The sequence below is a fragment of the Hyaena hyaena genome, unplaced genomic scaffold (assembly GCF_003009895.1).
Source record: "Hyaena hyaena isolate Hyena2069 unplaced genomic scaffold, ASM300989v1 scaffold_1, whole genome shotgun sequence".
NCBI classification, from domain to species: Eukaryota; Metazoa; Chordata; class Mammalia; order Carnivora; family Hyaenidae; genus Hyaena; species Hyaena hyaena.
This window is the reverse complement of record NW_024080633.1, coordinates 5,087,607-5,110,963: the sequence shown is the minus strand read 5'-3', so window position 1 is coordinate 5,110,963 and position 23,357 is coordinate 5,087,607. Positions and strand designations below refer to the sequence as shown.

The following is a 23,357-nucleotide window of genomic DNA, read 5'->3' as shown; positions in this document are numbered from 1 at the left end:
TAGTGGGGCTGGGTGGTGGGGGAAAGGAAAGCTTTTTCCCAACTGGGAACACCGAGGATCTCAGGGTCTTAGTCCATCTGAGGGCTGCTCTGCCTCTGAATGAGTACTTCCTCCATCTGATTTGTATCTCCTTTTTCTCCCCATCATTTTGTTTTAAGAGCTACCCTTGAAGCCATCCTTGCTTGGAACTGATTTTTTTTTTTTTTTTTTTTTTTTTTTTTTTTTTTTTTTTTTTTTTTTTTTTTTTTTTGCAAGCTTGTCCTTAGCTTTCCCAGGGGAAGGAGTCATTTGGATCAAGTTATATTCCTGGTAGCCAATGATGCCAACATTCCAATGTGCTGCTTCCTTCTGTCGACAAGATACCTGGGCCAAATCAACCAATCAAACAAACAAACAAAACATTGCTGAGAATCCTAGAATGAACCCTTTCTTAGAATCTGTGGCTCTTGAGTATGGAAGGGAATTTGAAGAAGCAACTTCCCCCTGGATTCTGCCTGCAATGTCTCCACTAAGTGGTCATCTTGTCTACCGTCAGTACGCCTCTGATCACAGGCACAGCAAAGCCTTTGAAGGCTGACTTTCCAGCTCAGGACATTATTAGAAAGTTCTCCTCAGGTTGCCCATGTGGCTGTCAGTCAAGTGTCTGACTCTGGATTTCAGCTTCAGTCATGGTCTCACAGTTCATGGGTTCAAGCCCTGCATCAGGCTCTGACAAGTGTGGAGCCTGCTTGGGATTCCCTCTCTCCCTCTCTCTGCCCGCCCCCCTCCCACTCATGTTGTCTCTCTTTCTCAAAATAAGTGAATAAACTTAAAAAAAATAAAGTAATAAAGTTCTCCTCTAGACCAAGCTTGATCATGGTATTTGTCCTTTCTTCGCCACTTGGAGTCATACAGACCACATCTAGTTCCTATTTCTTTCAGGTATTTGAAGATTGCTCTCTTCCTTCTCTGGGCTGAAGTCCTCAATTCTCTTAACTGAGCCTTATAGAGAACAGAATATGGCTTATCTGGTGCAGTGTGCCTGAAGCAGACACATTGTTAAGAGCTCAAACATTTAAAACATCTATTGTTGCAGTAGCTGAAGAACATACTGTTTTGGTGAATGTAACATGGTGATGGTGTGATTCACCAAGCAGAGAATGACCATGTGTTGATGGCATAGTAACCCAAACTTCAAGGTGTAAATGGGGTAGGACAGGTGATAACAGATCATCTCACAGAAATCAGGGTGGTCTTGCTGGTAATGCAAGTTCTGTTGTGATTTTCACACTTTTGGATGATAATTGATGTCTTAAATGTTGAATTAGAGTTGTACGAATCTATGTCTCATTCTCCAGTTCTTTCTGTGAGATGGAAAAACACCAAGAGAAGACAACTAGAAGTTGGGGCTAGATCACGTCTTTGTTCTGTCATTGACATGTGTGAGGTGAAGATGTCTAAACTCCACAATTATCATTAATTCCAAAGAGGTCTATATGTTTTTTTATATTATAGGATTTCAGGGCACCTAATTTCTTCTAATTTCTTTAGATGGATGATTTTTTAAACCATTGTTCATTCTAAACTATATGCATTTTAAGGCTGTACTGTGTATATATTTTTAAATGTTTATTATTATTATTTTTTTTCTGATAGAGAGTGAGAGAGAGAGAGGCAGAGAGAGAGGGGGACAGCGGACCCAAAGCAGTCTTTGTGCTGACAGCAGAGAACTCAATGCAGGACTCAAAGTCATAAACCATGAATCATAAGGTCATGACTCAAGCTAAAGTCAGACACTTAACCAACTTAGCCACCCAGGCACCCAGGCTATACTATATTTTTAAGAATGTCTGAGCTGCACACTGGATAATTTTGACCTGATTTTGACTCAGGTCCTGATCCCAGGGTTATGGAATCGAGCCCTATATGGGGCTTGAGATTCTCTCTCTCTCTCTTTCTTTCTCTCTCTCTCTCTCTCGCCCCCCGCCTCATCCCTACCCCACTTGTGCATGCCCACGGGCACACATGCACTTGCTTGCTCTCTCTAAAAATAAATAAAATTAAATTTAAAATAAATAAATAAATATTTTATAGGGTATATACCTTTCTTAGAATGAGATCCATTAATTCTTCCCTGAAAGGTTGGACCCAGAACAGGGCACAATATTTTCACTCCAGTGCAAACATTACAGAATACAGCAAGATTACCACCTCCCGTATCCCTGAAGCTATATTTTTACCCATATGTCCAAAGACTCCTTTACTCTTTTGACAATTGACTTTTGCTCAGTTGACTCTCACTGTGTTTGCTATGACACAAAATTCCAATTCTTGTAGGGATTTTCTTGCCATCTAAATGTCTTGTTGTAAAATACACTGTGGAGAAATTGTCCAAAATATAAATATAAGTAAACTTCCATGAGTCAATACTGATATAAATTATGGAATACATAAATAGAGGAGAAGAGGCAAATTTCCCACACAGAAAAATTCCAAATAACTTGGTAGGTATTCCCCACTCAAAAAGATAAAATAACTCACACTTAGTGAGCTGGGCTGCACATATGACTTCCTTCTAAAGAGCACAGTGTGGAGACAGGGAAACAGAGTAACCTGACACTAAAGAACCCTGACAAACACAACCTCAGCCAGGTAATCAAAGGCCAACATCAACAGGGATAAGTCATGGGATGAAATGGCATTTATCACTGCAGAACATTCTATAAAAGACCTGATCAGAACTGTCAAGGTTATCTAAAACAAGGAACTTCTGAGAAATGGTCACAGCCAAGGGGAACCTAAGGACACATGAACAATAAGTGGAATGTGGGACCTTGGATGGGACTCCGGAGCAAACCAAGGACATTAGGTAAACTAAGGAAATCTGAATAAAGTATGAATTTTGGTTAATAAGAATGTATCAGGGCATCAGGTGGCTCGGTTAGTTAGCTGTCTGATTCTTGATTTCAGTTCAGGGCATGACCTCATGGTTTGTGGGTTCGAGCCACATGATGGGCTCTGCTCTGACAGTGTGAAGCCTGCTTAGGATTCTCTCTCTCCCTCTCTCTCTGCCCCTCCCCTGCGCATGCTCTCTCTCAAAATAAAGAAGGAAACATTTTTAAAAAAGAATATATCAATATTGGTTCATTATCTGTGACAAATGCCCCAAAGTAATGGAAGATGTTGTGAGTATGGGAATGTGGGTATGGGTTCACAGTAACTCCATACTGTCTTCAACTGTCTTCAAATTTTTCTGTAAACCTACAACTATTCTAAAGTTAAAGGTTTATTCAAATATCTGATAATATGTAAGTATGATAAATATTAATAATTTTATAGCAATATAATCTAACATGTTTTATATCTCTATCTGAATGTATTATAATAAATATATTTATATTACAACAAATATAGCTATAAATATAAATATATTGAAGTAACCTTTTTACTTTAACTTATTTTTAAGTTTTATTTTTTATTTATTTTGAGAGAGAGAGAGAGAGAAAGAGAAAGAGCGAGAATCCCAAGCAGGCTCCGTGCTGTAAATGAGGAACCCAGCATGGGTTCAAACTCATGACCATGAGATTATGACCTGAGCAGAAATCAAAAGTCGGATGCTTAACCAAATGAGCACCCAGGCACCCCACAACCTTTTTATTTTAGAAGAGATTTACAAAAATTTATGAAGATAGTAGTTTTACATGTACATATACACATACACATGCAGCATATATATGCATATATAGTAACACATATTATATAAATATATCACATATTATATTATATAATTTACATATAGTTATTTGTATATTACATATATACATATATATATATATATATATATATATATCCCAATGAATGAAAAATAATGACAACAACCCCTTGGTCAAGAAGGAGAACAATGTCAGCAGCCCCCCAGAAATCTCTGTCATGCTCTCTCCCAATTATTATCCTTTCTCTCTTTCTCAAATGTAACCACTATCCTGACTTTTAGCAGTATAATTTTGTTTTGCCTGTTTTTTAACTTTGTATAAATAGAATCATACAATATTAGTATTCTCTCTGTCACTCAACACTACACAGATTCATCCATGTTATACAAATGAGTAATCTTCATTACAGAAATCCAGGGCTGGCCAATTACAGCCTATGGGACAAATCTGGTCTGTTAACATGTTTTGGTAGATGAAGTTTTATTGGAATACAGCCATGTTCATTTAATTACTTACTTCTGTGTCTGCTTTCCTGCTACCATGGCAAAGTTGAATAGTTGAGAAAGAGATCGTAAGACCCCAAAAGCTAAAAATATTTATTATTTTTTTCTTTACATAAGCATTTTCTAATCTCTGCTGTAAAGCATTTCTTTGCATAAATATACCTCTATTTATTTCTCCATTATATTAATAGACAAATGAGTTTTTCACTTTGCTGGCTCTCATGAGTAGCACAGCTATAAATATTCTTATAAACATCTCTTGGGGTGCATGTGTACCTGTTGTTCTGGGGTACATTCAATGGGATGGAATTGTGGAATCCATGGCATATGCATGAATTCAACTTCAGTGACACTTTTTTGTTATTTTTTTCAAAATGATTGCACCCATTCCAAGTAGACTGTGAGAGTTCCAGTTGCTTCACATCCTTCCTCAAGTTTGGTATCATCGGGCTTCGTAACTATTAATCAGAATATTCCTAACTTAATAATCAGAATATGTTAACTATTCTGATAGGTCTGCAGCTGGATCTAATTGAGTTTGAAATTTCATTTCTCTGATGACTAATAATTTTGAAAACATTTTCATGTACTTATTGGCCATGTGATATACTCTTTGTGAAGGGCTTTATCAAGTTTTTCTGATCTCTAGATGGATGATTTTTTAAGCCATTGTTCTTTCTAAACTATATGCATTTTGAGGCTATTCTATATATATATATTTTTTTTAATGTTTATATTTTTGAGAGAGAGAGAGAGAGGCAGAGAATGGGAGACAGAGGATCCAAAGCAGGCTCTGTGCTGACAGCAGAGAGCTCGATGTGGGGCTCAAACTCACAGATCGTGAGATCATGACCCGAGCTAAAGTCAGACATTTAACCAACTGAGCCACCCAGGCACCCCAGGCTATACTCTATTTTTAAGTATGTCTGAGCTGCATCCCCCATGTTTGATATGTACTATTTGCATTATTGTTCAGTGAGAAATATTTTATTTACTTTACTTTTTAAAAATTGTAATTCAAGTTAGTTGACAAAAATATTTTATAATTTCCATTGGGATTTGTTCTTTGTTATGTGGGTTATTTAGAATTGCATTTAATAATTTCATATGGGAAATTTAGTGATATCTTATTGCACTTTCTAGCTTCATTTTACTCATGTTGAAAAGTGCACTATGTGTGATTTCATTCCTTTGAAATGTCTTGAATCTTAATCTATGGCCCATCACACAGTTGATTTCTATAAATATTCACATGTGCATAGAATATATATTCTGTGGTTGGTTCCACTCTTCCATGAATATCAGTTAGGTCTTTTCCATCCCTCTAGTTTCAACTGTGCTGTATTCTTATATTTCAGATACGTCTTTTCAAAGCACCACATACTAGGGTGCTTTTTTTTCTTTTCCAGTATAACAATCTTTGTCTTTTAAGTAAACAACTTAGTTCCTTTACATTTAATATAAGTATTGATATATTTAGTTTGAAATCTTTTGTTTTACTCTTTACCTTTTATTAGTCCCTTCTATTCTACATTACCTTTCTTCTACTTTTTAGACTTCCTTTGAATTAATCATTCTTTGTTATTCTTCCACACTCCCTGCCTCATTACCTTGACAGTTGTGCACTCTTCGTGATTCTTTTAACAGTTACTTAAATGACTTCTCAAAGTCAACATGACTTGGTATGTTTTTGATCCCTTGACCTTTGAGCACTTGCACACTACTCCCCACCATCTTCACATATATGGTATAGTTGTCATGAATTGTTATTATCTAGATATGTCAAATCCCACGGGATGTTTTTATATTTGTTTCATACAGTCAACAAACATTAATTAATTAATTTAGGTTTTCCACCAAAGAGGTTACTCTTTTGTGGCTTCTCATTCCTTCCCATATGTCCACACTTGCTCCTGAGATCATTTTTCTTTAGGGAAGGTGCTAGTGATGAAATCTCTGTTTTTGTTTTCATTTCATCATTTTTGAAGATGTTTTCACTTCAAGAGCATAGAATTTCAGGTTGACACTTGTTTTCTTGCAGTATTTTGATGCCTTTGAGGAGATATGTTTTATATTTTATCTGGCTTTATTGGATAAACTCTCAGCAAGACAACTGATCCTAATTATCTTATCAGCCATTACCAGAAGGAAAGTCCCTAAGTCTTTTTTAAACCATCTGGTAAGGCTCAACTTTCCCTGTGCTTGTAAGATATTTTATTTGTATCAAAATGGAAACCTTGTTAAATCTGACGTTATTAAGATTGGGTCCACTCCGTCTTAGCAACACATCATGGAAGAGTCTAAGTTAATCTTATAAAGCATAGCTTTATAAGTGGTAAAGCAAGGCATTTCATAAAATATTCATTCATTCACCACAAATTTACAGTGTTTCTACTATGTTCCAGGTGCTGTTCAAAGTACTGAGAATACAACAGTGAATAAAATGACTTGGTTCCTGCCCTCACAGAGGAACCTAAACTCTAGTTAGAGAGAGGGACCAGTAAATAGACAATTACAATATAGCCATCAGAGACATACCTCTGGAAACCTTCTTTCAAGCTGACATTAATCATCTGACATTTCTGTATCTTACCAACAATAATATCAAAAGTGACCTTGTCAAATCCCTTGCTGAAATCCAGACTCAGTGTGTTTACTCAGTGTGTTTAGAGCAATTCTAATCTGACATATTTTTTTATTGATCAGCCATGTTAGGTCCCAGTAACTGTCGATTCCTCTTCTAAGATTACCCAGACCTTTTTTTTTTTTTTATAAGAGCCACGATGAGAATCAATTCCCCTCTCCTCCATGGTTTTCAGAAAACATTTTCTTTCTCTTTTTGAAAAAGGCAAAAATTAGGAGCGTAGGACTTGTGGAGCCCAGATGTGCTTCTCAGAGTAATTAATCCACCAATATGCCCATGACATCAAAGGTGTCTGTAGATAAAATCCAAATCTGAATTTTAGCATTATAGAGAGTGTTATCCTACCTTTAAGTTTAGAAGTTGCTATGCTGCAAAACTCTTCCTCTGTAATCTTCTTAAAAATCTTTCATGTGATTCTTGCTGATAATTTTTCTGGGGCTGTAACTAAATAATTGGACTGCAACCAAATAATAAAATTGCCTAGATCAGTACTTCCCAACTTTTGTACTTCACAGATCAGTGCAATCTTTTTAAAAGGAGAGAGGTACACATTGAATCTCCACTATTTAACTTTGCCAAGTGAAAATGCACTTAAAAATCAACTATCAACAGTCCACAAAAGAAAAGATACTTTAACACTAAAGAAATATGGGCAGTCTCAGAACAAAATGTGGTTTCTTTTGCTGAATAAATTTAACTTTGTGAGAAACTTCTCATATTGTCCTCGTGTTTCGAGAGCACCCCAGAATAGTAAACGTTTTATCACTAATTGGCAGCAAGGAATGGATTGCCTTTTGGGAACCAATGTGAGAAAGGTGTAGGGCCCTGTTCTTGAGACAACAATGGAACTTCACACGCATGAGATTTAAGGAAGAAGTTAGAGATTCTGTCAACAGGAGGCGGCGTGCTAAATCCTGATATTTTTATCTCTGATCTTGTTTATGGGTTCATTTCTTTCTCTTCTCAGCACTAACCACAGCAAAGAGCAAACAATGTCAAGAATGTAAAAGTGAAACACACACACATTAACATACATTCAATTAACCCATTGTCCTTGCCTCCCATACATCATGTATCAAAACAATAACATGCATAAAGAGCCAGCTTGAAAGGTCCCTGAGTTCTTTTTTGACTTATCCACTTATTTACTGACAAGGGTTCTCCACCTAATACAGTTCTACTTCTCACAAATACATTAAGGAGTCAACATATATAAAACTCTTTCTGCCTATGTATCCAGATCTCTCTCCCTTCTTATTCTCCCCATCTTGAAATTAGCCTACAGCCTCTGTCTCTGTCTTCACTTCCTTTCTGCCCTCTTGGGAAGGACCAGTGTGGGAAAATTCTACCCTGAATAGAGGGGGATAATAGCATGAATGCCCCTCAATGGCTGAATGAATGGTTTGCCAGCTTCTTCCTGCAGCAGAAGGAAGGCCATGGATCTCCTTCCATATCAATCAGCCAAGCCAGAGCAACCATTCCATCAAGGCACAGATGATAACATGACTTCTGGAAGCAATTATTTTTTAAGTTTACTTATTATTTTTGAGAGAGAGAGAGTGAGAGCATGAGTGGAAGAGAAGCAGAGAGAGAGGGAAAGGGAAACTTCCACGCAGGCTCTGCACTGACAGCTGGTTCAATCTCATGAACTGGGAGATCATGACCTGAGCCAAAATCAAGAGTCAGACGTTTAACCGACAGCCACCCAGGTGCCCCTAGATGCAATTTTTAAATGTGGTCTAGAGATAGTAACCACTTTTCCCTGGCCCATGGTGAGCTGATGGTCAGCCTTAAGTACAATCTACTGATTTTCATAAGCTGAATTCATTCAACTTAAAGGATTACCTTCAGAGACTACAGCTTTCCTCTCTTTTTGGCATTAAAATATCTTTTGAGGAATGAAATGGTAGTGATAGGATATCACAGTTTAGTTATTGTTTCTGTTTTGATGCCCTTACTTGGCAAAATTAAAATCTGGCAAGCCTACATGTGTTCCCAGGTTTTGGTCTGAAATCTTACCAGTGTTCAAAATTCAAAAACCTAGGAGTCTCACTAACAGACAACACGGTAGCTTTGAATTCGCTAAGTTCTAAAATGCAGCTCTGCGATTTACTCGACTGTGTGAACTGCCCTCTCTGCTCTGAGCCACAGTCTCTCACCAACAGTGGGATAATGATTCCTGTACCTCGTATATGTAAAAGGCCTGGCATATCAGAGTTTTCAATGGCAGCCATTATCACAAGAATCTTCTTGGTCTCAACAAAAGCTCCTTTCTTTCCATTTCTGTCCCTTCCTTCTTGGGACTTACAAATTGAGAAGAAGGGGCTGAAGGCAACCAATGTACAGTTTGGCAGGGCTTCCCTCATATAGTCACGGCCCCCAGGCTGAAAGTTCACAGAAGGAAACACACTTGCATCTGTATCTCCAGAAGGGAGATTAAATCAAGGATGAGTCTATTAGAAAGACAACATTTCAAAATTTGGGAGCACAGCTGAATACCAAAAGTAAATTACACCATAAGCCAGATGTTCCAGGAACTTCTTTTCCATTTTTTTTCTTTTGCCTGAAGGGAAAGTTTTAGTTCATAAAGAAAACAATGAGCAGAAATTGCTATTGCAAAATTGTTCATGGTTATTTAAAATGAGCCCATTTGAAAATAATCAAAGATGTGCATGATGATTTATAAAGAAAGTTGTTCATTTCAGTGTTATTTATCATATGTAAAATATAGAAGCATCCTAAATGGCTAACCATAAAGGATTTGTTATATAAATTATGGTACTTTGATTTGATGGACTGCTATATGGCCATTAAAAATCATGTTGTTGAAGAATATTTAATGACTTGGGAAGATGTTTGCAATATTTTTTGATCAAGGAGAGCAAGTTACAAAGGAGAACATATAGTATGATCATATTTTGTGTTCTGATAACTCAGGTATCAGCTAGAACTTTCTAGACGTTGGGATCCAGATAATATTGGCTCGAATTCCTGATCCTACGGTCTTGCCTAGGTTTCTTTGAGATCCTAGGGACCTACCCTTCCCAGAGTTCCTTCTGTGTCTTGTCAGTCACTGCTTCTCTCTACCATTCTGGATTGAGCATGAAATTCAACTTCTCTTTTCTGTTTGTAAAACAAAATGTATAGCAGTAAAGTCAACTGTAGTGAAGTTCCTCCTAATTTTAATGCCCTGGGAGTTGGGCCTGGGAGACAAGGAGGGGTGGAGGAATCATATATGTCACTGTAGCAGGGTGAATAGTGGCTCTAAAAATATGTCCATGTCCTGGCACTATGCACCTGTGAATGTGATGTTATTGGAGAAAAAACGGTCTTTGCCAGTGTAATTAAGTTAAGGATCTTTATTTTTTCATTTTTTCTTTTTTTATGGTGAAAAAAATTTATATTTACATTTTCCCAGTTGAACTCAGTTTACATGATCCTATCTTTGTTGGCAACATCCAAAGCATCATAGTCAAAAGCCAGTGGAACATATGCCTTTTTCTCTCCATTGGGCCTGATCAGGGTGTTGACCTTGGCCATGTCAATGTCACAGAGCTTCTGTACAGCCTGTTTGATCTGGGGCTTATTGGTCTTGACATCCACAATGAACACAAGTGTGTTGTTGTTCTCTGTTTTCTTCATGGTTGACTTGGGAGTCAGGGGAATTTGATGATGGCATAGCAGTGAGCTTGTTTCCCTGGGACACTCTTTTGAGGATATTTGGGCTGTCTTCAGAGACCCAATGTGTTAGACTGTTGGAGTGTGGGTGACCTGCGGATTTACTTTTTTGTGTGACTATGGATGTCTTTCAGGACTGCTTTCTTGGCCTTCAAAGCCTCTGCTTTGGCTTAGGCTTTGGAAGGGGCAGGGGCTTCCTTCTTCGCCCTTGGCACCATCTTCATGAAAAGAAGCTAAGGATCTTTAGATTAGATCATTCTGGATTAGGATGGATGCTAAATCCAATGACAGGTGCTGGAGACCCGCTCCAGCCGGTCCAGGGGTCCCTGAAGGCTGGATGGTGTTGGCGAGAGAGAGTGAGAGAGCCCCGAGATTCTTTCGAATCACCAGGCAGGCTTTGGTGTCCTTATTTATAGGTCAAACGATAACATGACATCAGAAAAAGGAATTTTTACAGTGGAAAACTCTTTGTGATAAGATGCTTTGGAAAGAGTACAGAAGCAGGTTTTACAGTATTCTTGTAGAACTACTCCAATCATAGCGAGGTTGAGTAAACCTTATAACTAAGGAAATAACATGGTATTCCTAGTGAAAAACAGGCTGACATACATATTTGTTCTAAGGTAATAACGCTAAGATTAGGACATAGGTGAAGTTGTATATAGACAGGCTAGGAGTCATTCTGTCTGCCTCACAAGAAGACGAATGTTTCTGACCTGGTTAATAAGCTGTTTGTGGAAACGTTTTTGACTTGATGCCGAATGAGTAAACACCATGGAGGCCCTAAATGTGTTGGCTTTTGTATTTGGGTTTATGTTTTAGCTACTCTTATCTATCCTCATCCCAGCCGCCAGCGTAAGGGAGGGTGTTGGTGGAAGGTAGGCCTTAGGGAAGGGACTGCTTGCTATACATCACCAGTTAGAAAAGGTATAAGTATTAACTTAAGTTCTGCCCTTATCTGTTCCTTAACTCTAAATTAGGCTCTTTGTCTTGGGGCCAGGCTCAACTGTAACTCTTGTGTTCTTAACCCCTTTTATTACCTAAGTCTTGGATCTACAAGGCCCATAGGAAGAGCCTTTTGACAATCATCCACAGTGCTTTCATCTAAAATCTCATTTGAAGAGGCAGGAATAAGCTTTTCCTTATGAGGTATCTGTTTGGGGAATATCGGTCTGATTTGGAATATTGTGAGGCCTGGTCATTTCCAACATGAGCCAGTAGTAGAAGAAGGAGATACCAGAATTTCATTTCTCATGGCAGGAGCTATGCAAACGCTGCCATTTCCTTGCTGTGACTGTCGTCCAGCGAGGCCAGTGTGGCTCCCAGCAGACAGGTATCCTTATAAGAGATAGAAGAGAAAAAGAGAGAGGGAAATATGGGGTGAAAGCCATGTAAAGAGGAAGAGGAGGAAAAGATAGAGAGGAGCATAAATAGAGGAGTGTTAGTCAAAGGAGAAGGGGTTCCAAAGGAAAAGGGGGTAAGTGATATTGTTAGTGACAGAAATTCAAATACAAGGCAACTAGTTAAGAAAGGTTCCTTGCAAAAAAGAAAATCTAAACAAATGGTAAATTTAAATTTGTCTTGCATAACTGAATCCCTAATGAAACATCTGTGCAAGAATTGCATTTAGTATCATATAATGAACTCATAGCACTGACAGTACTGCCTTTCGTAGATGCATCTGAATAGGATACACGTTGCTCTTTCAAGAAACACCACCTGAATGTTCCTTACAAACAAGGAGTGAGAAATAAAAGACACTTCATTTCTATACTGTGCATACCTATTCACATTATATTGTACTACCACAGTCTCTGAGGGAAGAACACCTCTGGCAGGCTGTGGGTTAGGTAAACACCCACTAAATATTGATGCCTGCATAATTAGAACGACTAAAATAATCCTGGCATAAAATTACCCTAGCAGTTAGACGAGAGACAAAATGAAGTAATTTGATCATGAAAATTAATACAAGTCGACTCTCAGTTTTCAATGCAGCTAATTGGAAAACATTTATTATTCAAACCTCGCTTTTCCTTCTGCTTTGTACTCTTTTCTCCTTGCCCTGAAAAAGAGGAAAGTGGAAGTGGAGTCAGGGTGGCAAAGCCATCATATTGAGATGGTGGAAAGGAGAATTATGCTTATTTCTCTAAGGCAATGGCCCCTCAACTTTCACCTTTATCCGTTTTGCCAACTGTGACACGCTTCTGTGGGCATGTTCAGCATGATGGGCCATCCTGCCCTCTCCTACTCAAACAACACTGCAATTACAATGACACTGACATTATTGTAGGTGAATCTGTTTTTAGTAACAGTTGTATTGAGATATCTAATTTACATATCATAAAATCCACCCATTTAAAGGATACAAGTCAATGGCTTTTAGTTTTCGCAGAACTGTGCAGCCATCACCATGTTCCATCACCGCAGAAAGGAGCACTGTACCCATGAGCAGTCACTCCCCATTTCACCCCAAACCTCCCAGCTGCTGGCAACCACCAACCGGCTTTCTGTCTCTATAGATTTGCCTATGGACATTTCACATAAATGAAATCATGTGGTATGTGGTCTTTTGTGGCTGGTGTCTGAAACTGGCGTAAAAACACGAGCATAATGTTTTCTAGGTCGATCCATGCTGTAGCTCATATCAATACAGACGGCCCCTGACTCCAGACTTACAGGGCTTTGACTTTTGATTTTTCAACTTTCCGATGGTGACAAAGCCATGGGCCTTCCATAGAAACCACGCTTTGAATTGGGAATTGGGCATTGGGATCTTTTCCCAGGCTACCGGTATTTGGATGATCCTCTCTCTTGATGCCAGGCAGCAGCAGGAGCCAAAATTCTCAGTCAACCACGTGATCACAAGGGTGAACAACCGAGGCACAACCATCTGTCCCCATACAAGAGTTCTGTTTGTCAGTTTCAGTACAGTATTTGACAAATTACACAAGATGCTCAATACTATTATAAAATAGGCTTTGTGTGAGATGATCTTGCCCAACTAGAGGCTAACATAAGTATTTGGAGCACATTTAAGGGAGGTGAGGCTAAGCTGTCATGTTCGGCAGGTTAGGTGTATTAAATGCAGTTTCGACTTTCGATACTCTCTCTCAACTTACAATGGCTTTATCAGGACATAACCCCACTGCAAGTCCAGAAAGACCTGTACTTGGTCACTTTTCACAGCTGAATAATATTCTATTCACATGGTTGCACCACATTTTATTTATCCATTCACCCACTGATGAATATTTGGATTACTTCTTTGTTGGCGTGATCATGAATAATGCAGATATGAAAATTCCCATCCAAGTTTTACACATGTAGTCTTGAGGATGATCTATAACAAGAGCACCTAACATTGCCCAGGAGGGGTCTGGGGGTGACACAGATCTCACCTCATTTCATCAGTTCAGGACTCTTCTGTGCAGAGCCAGGTTTCAGATCTCCACTGCTCTGACTCTAATGTCTGTTTCTTACCTTCTTGTTATACTGTCTCTAAGCCTAAAAACTAGCAAGGTGAGTTAGTCATTACTTCATACTTACTACTATACTACAGGTGAGACATGCGTTATGACACCTCCTAGCTGATCACCACACATACTGTCTGAAAACCACCACCCCTGAAAGTATGGCCTCCTGGAGAAATGATCTGAAGGGGCAGAAGGACACCCTCAAAGTGTATCAGTGTTTTCAGGTGCTACAGTTTCCTGAAACCATAGCAAAGCTCTGAGGAAGCTCCTGTAACAGTCAAGAGACTGTTCTCTGAGAAATTCTGAGAAAAGGGTGGAATATGGGGGTCTGGATCATGCCCTCTCCCACCTGCAGACTTCTTCCATCTTGTTGTGGCCTCCTGGACAGTCCCAATGTAGACAAAGGTCTTTCCCTTCAGATTGATTGGTCTGAGTGGTACCCAGAACCGTGTCTCCCTTTTCCTCTCCACACAGATGTGGCCAGCACCTCTTTATTCCTCAGACGTGGCATTCAATCCTAACTCTATGCTTTTGCCCTGTAATTTCTTCCCCCGGAATGTTCCTTTCTTCTCCTTGGGCCACCGCCTACTGATTTCTTAGGGCTCATGTCACAAGCCACTTCAGGAGCTGTGCCCAAGGGAATCGATGGGGTTGGAGAGAAATCCACTCCTCAGCAACCTCCATATGGAGCACCCTTAAAAAGCACAGCACTGGGGCTCCTGGACGGTTCGGTCGGTTAAGCATCTGACTTCGGCTCAGGTCATGATCTCCTGGGTTAAGAGTTTGGGCCCCACTTCGGGCTGTCTGCTGTCAGCTCAGAGCCCACTTTAGAAAATTCTCCCTGCCCCTCACTCGTGCATGCTCTCTTTCAAAAATAAGTAAACATAAAAAAAAATTTAGGGGAGTCTGGGTGGCTCAGACAGTTAAGCGTCCGACTTCAGCTCAGGTCATGATCTCATGGTTCATGAACTCGAGCCCCATGTCGGGCTCTGTGCTGACAGCTTAGAACCTGGAGCCTGCTTTGAATTCTGTGTCTCCCTCTCTCTCTGCCCCTTCCCTGTTCATGCTCTCTCTCTCTCTCTCTGTCTCTCTGTCTCTCTCAAAAATCAATAAACATTAAAACTTTTCAAAAACAATTTTAAAAAATGTGAAGCACGGCACTACAGGATTCTGGTGTGTAGCAGATGCTACTGGTGTCTTGCTGCCATTCCCTCACACCTGGAACTGGGGATGAAAATAAGGTAAACCAGGGACACAGGAAAACATACAGACATACATAAATCTGGAAACTCGGAGCTAGAGAGTTAAAAAGACATCTGGGGAGTGAATATTCAGTAGTTTCACGGAGCCTCGTCCATCATCCATCCACCCATCATCCATCCACCCATCATCCATTATCCATCTATCCATCCAAGCAATACTGAGATGAGCACCCCCTTTATCAGGCACTGTGCTCAGCACTGTGGGTTCACAAAGACAGAGGCGGAAGTCTAAAAGCAGACAGTGGAGGTGGGAAGAGCAGTAGGTGTGACCCTGACAGGGCTCCCACGAGGCTGGAACAATCGGGTTGGGACCTGAGGGAGATTCCTGGCGTGAACCCCCTGGCCCAGCCCAGTGAGGATGGTCCAGAGAACCGCACACCATAGAGATGCCGAGACCTCCCGCCTTCCTAGAGAGGCCCGGAAGTGGCTTCGGGCGGCCCGGTCCGACGGCTCCGGCGCGGAGCGGGGGCGGCGGCAGGCTGGCAGGCAGGGCCGGGGCCGTCATACTTCTCGCGGCCTGCGTGCGCTGCCCTCTCCCCCCCGCCGCTGTGAGTGGGCCCCGGGCCGGGGTCGGGAGGGCCGCCGCCGCTCCGCGGGGACCCGGGGCCGAGCCGGCTGTAGGCGACGCGGCCCCAGCCCGCGCGCGGCGGCGTCCGGGTGGGACGAGCCGGGCGGCTGGTAGTAGGGGCGCGGGAGTGAGTGTCGCCCACCTCGGTGATGGGAACGTCCTTCCCTTTCCAGCGCTCCCTCGGATTCCGAGGAGCCGGGCGCAGCGGGGCTTTCTAGAATGTCTCGAAGACGTCCCACGCTTGTCTAGGCGCTGGGGTTTTCCTTTCTTCGTGTGTGTGTGTGTGTGTGTGTGTGTGTGTGTGTGTGTGTAACAGCTGACCTGACCCCCGCGCTGGGGTTTTCCTTTCTTCGTGTGTGTGTGTGTGTGTGTGTGTGTGTGTGTGTGTGTGTTTAACAGCTGACCTGACCCCCGGGCATCCGTATCTTGCTAGACTTGATCATTAGCTGTCATTTCGCAGTTCCTAGAAATATTACCTTCCAAAAGGACAGACGGTTCTGCTTTCCCAGGTAAAGTGGGACTGTGAGGCTCCCACTTAAAATGGATGAATTTCTTGTAAAAGGGTAAATAGATTTAAAGAAAACATAATAAGTAATAGCAGAGGTACCGGCCTTGTCTCCACATGGGAGGTGGGGGGCGACACACGTGGTGAAGACCCCTGGCTGGGGAGTCCTGCAAAGCCTGGCTTCACGAGCTAGGTCTAGCCAGGTACAACCTGCATAGGGTTTTTATTTTTCTTCTACCAGCTTTATTGAGATAATTGACCTAACACTGTAAATTTCAGGTTTGCAACGTGATGATTTGTTATACTGTGAAATAACCACAATAAAGTGTGTTAACATCTTAGACACCTCACATGATTAGTTTTGGGGGGTGTGTGCTGAGAACTTTAAAGAACTACTCTTAGCAACTTTCAGGTATATGATACAGTGTTGTTGACTGTAGTCACGTATATCGCTGAATACTAGATCCCCAGAACTCTCTCTTATTGTTGGAAATTTGTACCAACGTCTCCTCATTTCTTCCACCCCCCCAGTCTCCGGTAACCACTGTGCTGCTCTCTGTTAGGAATGTATCGACTTTCCAATTCATGCTATGTCCTCAGTTAATTTTCTTTGCAAATGTGTTTGGCCTTTTAGGTTGCATACCTCCCATCCCCTTCACCTATATCAGGGTTACTCTCCTTTAAAAACATCTTTATTGCTTTGACTGCATTATATTAACACAAATAATTTTTAGATCATGCATGGAATTTGAAGAGCACCATTTCTAAACCCTGTAGCCTCAGTGTGATTTCCTGATCTCAACCCAGTACGAACACAATTACCTTTTGCCCCTAGGCAGTACCTGGGCAGTAAGTTAAAACACACCATCCCAGGGTTAAACTACTTGGAGTTATTTTAATCGTCCTTAAAGCAGTCTTCAATTCTATCTGTGCTGGACTCCAGTAGCACCTAGATTTGTATATTACATTATAATACCAGAGGGTTAGTAACGTCATCATCTTGAACTCACGGGATGAAGGAACTGTGTTCATAATCTAAGGTTCTTATTACTGATCCTTAGCATTTAATTAGGTCTTTGTAAATCTACGGTACCGGTAGTCATTTTTATGAGTTTTCTCATAAGTTCCCTGTGAGATGTCAACTTTATTACCCTCACTTCATCTTAGTATTATCAAGAGGTCAGGTGGATTTAAATTTCATTTTTTCCTGTTTTGTAATTAAGATTCCTTTTTCTGGATCATGTACTTAACTTTAACCCATATCTCATAGAACGACTGCTCAGGTCAGATGTGACCTTTCCCCCCTCCACCGAGAGGAAAGCAATTACTAAGCCGGGTTTTGAAAGAGCCTTAAAGCAATTGTGATTATAAACATTGGCCTGAGTGCCCAGCCCCAGGAGGAATCAGATGGTAACTAATTAATAAAACAGAAGCCATGAAGAATATAAACATCAGGCAGCTAGTTGAAGAAAAATTGTATACGCTGCTTTTCCCTTCTGGCTTAGTGTTCTTGGAAGTTTGTTGCAGTTTTCTGGGAAATATGTTTACTGCGTTGGTTTTTGTTTTGTTTTGTTTTGTTTTGTTTTTTGTTTTTCTGTGCTTACTGATGTAGGGAGCCTGGGAGGGAGGAGGCGGTTCCGGGTGGTGGGTGATGTTAATGGCTGGTGATCTGTGAAGGTTTTACCCACCTGGAGGATAGGCTTCTTTTTCTCGCTGCCCTTTGCCTTGCTCCATCATTACTTTGCCCTTACTCATTGCCACCTTTCTCCTCTGACCCTCCTGATCTGTTGTACAAGTTCTCGCCTCAGATCCTTGTGGAAGATGAGGAGGAGGAGCATGACTAGACCTGACAGGTCCTCTGCGGCATGAATAATGTGCACTTGCACATCCCCGGCGTGGTTAATGTGCACACGAGCCATGACCGGCCTGTGGTCCTGTGACTGGCCTGGAGTGGCCGGTTTTAAAAACAAAGAATAATTAATTAAGAGATTAGGGAGAATTTCTCTTGGAATGTTCTTATTGGACTCTGAGACCTGGTCCGTTTTCTGAATCCCTCAGAGGGGATTCCTTGTGGAGATACTAAGAATATCTTGGGGCGCCTTGGTGCTTCGGTCAGTTGAGTGTCCTCCTGCAGCTCAGGTCATGATCTTACAGTTCGTTTGAGCTCCATGTCGGGCTCTGCTAACAGCTTGGAGCCTGGAGCTTGGAGCTTTGGATTCTTTGTCTCCCGCTCTCTCTGTCCCCCCCCCCCCAAAAAAAATAATTCATAAACATTAAGAAAAAAAAGAATAACTTAAACTTTGTTATCTGGCATCCTAGTAATCAAAACTCTATTAACCACACAGAACGTTTCCAAAACCTGTGTGTGCTGCTGGGGTTAATGACGGCGCGCCCTCAGACTCTGCCTGGGCGCTGCCCACTGCGGCCTCAGTTGCTCCCAGGCACCTGTCTTGATTTCAGCTGGCACCCTGGCATTGCGTCCTCACTGATAAGCCTCTAGCACAGCCTCATCACCTCTTACCCAGACTCCTACCAGTTTCCAGGCTATTCCTTGGCCGGCCGTGCCTTTCCCAATCTTGAGATCCTCCGGGAAGTGTTTGACCTTTCACAAGGACCAAATGATGCATGGCTGCTCAGTGAACTTACTTAGGCTTTCAATTGTCTGCAGAATAGAATTCAGGTTCCACTTCAGGAACTCAGAGGTGTCTCCAAGCTGACCCCAGGCCATCTTTCCCGCCCGAGTCGCCAGCTACGGGCTTTGGCTTCAGTTTCACTTTGCACGCCAGCTGCCGTGGACCCACCGTGCCCAACACAGGCTTTCCTGTCGCTGTTCTGTTCGTTCATGATGCTCCGTCAGCCTGTCCTAACCCCTTGCCTCGTCCCAGCACGCCTCGGTCTGCTTGTAGGCATGATTCGGTTTTGATCCCACTTCTCAGTGAAGGCTTCTCTGAAGTGCTTTCCAAAATCAGTTTCTCTCCACACCCAGCGCTCCCACGGCACCTTGCTCACTTACGCCTGACAGCAATCTTGTTTTCTCCTTTTTGGCTTGTAGTTTAGATATTTCCAAAAGCCTCACTCCATCATAAGTTCCAGAATGCAGGAATTCTGTCTCATTTAGCTTCGTGTTGTTTTCATTCCATAACCCAGATTTTTTTGTAAGCTTATTTATTTACTTAGAGAGAGAATCCCAAGCAGGCTCCACACTGTCAGCACAGAGCCGGATGCGGGGCTCCGACTCAGGAATCGAGAGGTCATGACCTGAGCCGAAATTTGGAGTCAGATGCTTCACCTGCTGAGCCACCCAAGCGTCCCCCAAAATTTCTTAGGAGAGAAGTTAAATGAAAATGGCGGTGTTCAAAAAAAAGAAAGAAAGAAAATGCCAGTGTTCTCTGACATGCATGGTGATGACTCTTAGTGTTCAAAATCATCTGTAAATTCAACAAATATTTGTTGAACACCTGCCACGTTCTAGGTTCTGGTAAAGACATGTCAGTGGAAACGGCGGAAGGCCTCAGTTCTCATGGAACTCACATTCTGTTGGAAGGAGAGCAATAGTTTGTTAAAAAAAAAAAAAAAAAAAAGGTAGATAATTTTAGGTGATGAAACATGCCACGAAGAAACACGGCAGTGTTTAATGCAAGAGGCGCCCCCTTAGGACAGTCAGAGAAGCATCTCTCTGAGCAAGTGACATTTAAGCAGACCTCAAGATTGGGCAAGGCATGGCCGGCCAAGGAACAGCACTTCCCACTAAGGTGAAATAGAAGGTGTGGGCAGACCTCAAGTCCAGTGGGCGGAGGGCAGAATGCCAGTGGCAGGAAAGTGCCAGCTGAAGTCAGGGAGGGAGATTGCAGCCACGTCACGGAGACAAAGGGAAGAAGTCTGGGTTGAAACATCAGTGACCGACACGCACTGTGTTTAGAAGCAGCCTCTGTAGCTGTCACACCAGCTGCTCTCTCTCTGCGTGGTGGACGGGTTAGCTTTCCTGGCAATCTCACGTACTTAGTATGGTTACCCAGAAGAACTCGTCAAGAACGCTGTGCTTGTGAGAGCTGTGACCTTGGTATGTGGAAAAATAATGGAACAGCTAATCCCCCGACAATTAGCGCTTCAAGAAAAGGAAATGTGAGAAATGACGTCATGGAGTGTGTGTCCTCTGCCGGGCATTTTGCTGAGTCTTCATAAGCCTGCAAGATCATTATCAGCTCCCGTTTTTTGATGCCCCAGTAGGCTCGGAGGGATCAATAACATTGTTGCGTCTCTTTCTTACAGGTACAGTGAGCTCCTGACAGCCACCTATGGACCCCAAAAAATCTCCAAAAGAAACGGTCCTTATTACAGGCGGAGGTGGCTATTTTGGTTTCCGGTCAGTGCATTGATAAAACAACGTCCGTGGAATTATTTTATTGGTAGTTGCTGGAAAAAACTACAGCTTTCAACTCTGACATGAATACAGTGTAGACTTCTACTCGTTTGAATGGTGTTAAACCAGAAATGAACTAGGTTGCCCACTGCTCAGACATTGAAATTCAGAACTACAGATATATTCTACTTTAAGAAAAATTCTTTGTAAAGGCATTAACTTGGGGAGGGGGAGATGATGCACCCACCCAAAACGTTTTAAAATAATAGTTATTTTTAAAATGTTTATTTATTTATTTTTGAAAGATGGTCAGAGAGCGAGCAGGGGAGGGACTCAGAGAGAGAGAGAGAGAGAGAGAGAGAGAGAGAGAGAATCTCTAACAGGCTCCACGCTGTCAGCACAGAGCCCAGTGCTGGGCTTGAACCCACAAACCATGAGCTCACAACCTGAACCGAAACCAGGAGGCAGATGCTCAAGTGCCTGAGCCACCCAGGTACCCCAAAATAATAAGTTATTCTTTCGCAGCTCTGTTATCATTCATAAATATCCCAAAGAATGGATGGTGGGTTCTAGAACAGAAGGGAAAAATGAAACCTGTAGATGCCACCATCCAAATGAGAAGATAAAGCAAGGAGATGTGTGGATCCTCAGTTTTGAATATTTGTGCGCTTACAATAAGTAATTGTTGCACAATGAACATGTAAAGTGAGGGGACTCAGGATAAGCCCAGAAGATGTGGATCAGCCCCACATTGATTGGTAAATTATTTTATGCATGTTTTGTCAGGCATAGCTTAGTCACAATTCATCCCAACTTCCTGTTCCTCATTTCAGCCTAGGCTGTGCTCTGAACCAGAAAGGATTCCATGTGATTCTATTTGACATCAGCAGCCCTGCTCATTCCATGCCAGAAGGAGTCAGGTTTATACACGGAGACATCCGCCACCTCTGTGACGTGGAGAAAGCCTTCCAGGATGCAGACATCACGTGTGTGTTCCATATCGCCTCTTACGGCATGTCGGGGCGGGAGCAGCTGAACCGCAGCCTGATTGAAGAAGTCAACGTCCGGGGCACAGAGCACATCCTCCAGGTTTGCAGGAGGAGGGGGGTGCCAAGGTTAGTTTACACTAGCACTTTCAATGTCATCTTTGGAGGTCAAGTTATCAGAAACGGAGATGAATCTCTGCCTTACCTACCTCTTCACCTCCATCCTGATCACTACTCCCGGACCAAATCTATCGCGGAGAAGAAAGTGCTGGAGGCCAATGGCACCACCCTGGTAAGAAGGGACGGTGTTTTGAGAACCTGTGCTCTGAGGCCGGCTGGCATCTATGGGCCCGGAGAACAAAGGCACCTTCCCAGGATAGTGAGCTACATTGAGAGGGGTCTGTTCCAGTTTGTGTACGGGGATCCCGGGAGCCTGGTTGAATTTGTCCACGTGGATAACTTGGTCCAGGCTCACATTCTGGCCTCAGAGGCCCTGACAGCTGCCAAGGGCCACGTTGCCTCTGGGCAGCCCTACTTCATTTCGGACGGCAGACCCGTGAACAACTTCGAGTTCCTCCGGCCGCTGGTTGAGGGTCTGGGCTACAGGTTCCCATCCATCCGCCTGCCGTTGACCCTCATCTACTGTTTTGCTTTCCTGACAGAAATGGCTCACTTCATTTTAGGCCGAGTCTACAACTTCCAGCCCTTCCTCACCCGCACAGAAGTTTACAAAACTGGCGTCACACACTACTTTAGTCTAGAGAAGGCCAAGAAGGAGCTGGGCTATGAGGCTCAGCCATTTGACCTCCAGGAAGTAGTCGCCTGGTTTAAAGCCCATGGTCATGGCAGGGGGCCTGGGGGTCATGACTCTGGTCTTGTTTGGGATGGGCTGATGGTCTTCCTCTTGGCCATAGTGGTTCTCATATGGCTGCCTTCTCCTGTGGCTCTGTCACTCTGAAGGAGCTAGAAACATGGAGCTGATCATGCTTGCTGAGATGGTTCTCATAAAACACAGGTTTGATTTATCTTGATCTAAATATATCTATATCAATATCTGGATAGACAGATACAAATAGATATCTGGTAGCAAAATTTGGCTCCGCAAATTGCTACTTATGAATAGATTCTTGGAGGGGCTCTTGGGTGACTTAGTCCACTCTTAATCTCAGCTCAGGTCGTGATCTCACGGTTTGTGAGATTGAGCAGCAGGGAGACTGCTTGGGACTGTCTCCTTCTCTCTCTCAGCACTCCCCCCCAATAAATACATAAACTTAAAGAAAAAGAATAGATTCTTGGATGAAGTCTTTATTTCTTACCTTCTTGCACTAAACCATGATAGGAGAAAAAAAGAAGCAAAGATAAATTTGAGAGAGAGTTTCTTGTGTCTTTCTCCTTTTGATGGGTACAATATAAGTCATTTTGGAGTCAGAGAGCTCCAGATGAAGAAGATTGGAAATGTCTTGAGTTTCTCAGAAGCCAAAAATGTACTTATTTCTGTCCCGTTCTGTCTCTATCCACTTAAAATAGACTAAAATGCGCACTGATACAGGAGTGGCAAAACACTAACAGGCTTGAAAGTGTGTGAAAAACACCAAACTGGGTCAGATCCCTACAGCCCAACCCTCTTGAGGAAGTGGTAGCTTTTGAGAAGCATTAGCTGTTCATTCCTGTAGTTTTTAGGAA

At 42.2% G+C, this 23,357-nt stretch overlaps 1 protein-coding gene across 2 annotated transcripts; it reads left to right on the top strand.

Moving 5' to 3' along the window:
• Window positions 1–15,750: 15,750 nt before the first annotated feature.
• Window positions 15,751–22,849, top strand: SDR42E1 (short chain dehydrogenase/reductase family 42E, member 1). Of its 2 annotated transcripts, none has more exons than XM_039225002.1 (3): window positions 15,751–15,803; window positions 20,598–20,691; window positions 21,522–22,849. In XM_039225002.1, the coding sequence occupies exons 2-3, from the start codon at window positions 20,624–20,626 to the stop codon at window positions 22,630–22,632; spliced, it is 1,179 nt and encodes a 392-aa protein (XP_039080933.1). In that variant the 5' UTR covers window positions 15,751–15,803; window positions 20,598–20,623; the 3' UTR covers window positions 22,633–22,849. The 2 variants fall into 2 exon arrangements, with proteins under 2 accessions (XP_039080933.1, XP_039080867.1); XM_039224936.1 differs by lacking the exon at window positions 15,751–15,803 and adding an exon at window positions 16,250–16,332.
• Window positions 22,850–23,357: the final 508 nt, after the last annotated feature.

What these genes read in the sequence shown, in the direction of transcription:
- SDR42E1 (XM_039225002.1), top strand. Translation starts at nt 20,624, where the DNA reads ATGGACCCCAAAAAATCTCCAAAAGAAACGGTCCTTATTACAGGCGGA. An exon ending in GGTGGCTATTTTGGTTTCCG is followed by an intron (nt 20,692 to 21,521) that starts GTCAGTGCATTG and finishes TCCTCATTTCAG; the next exon opens with CCTAGGCTGTGCTCTGAACC.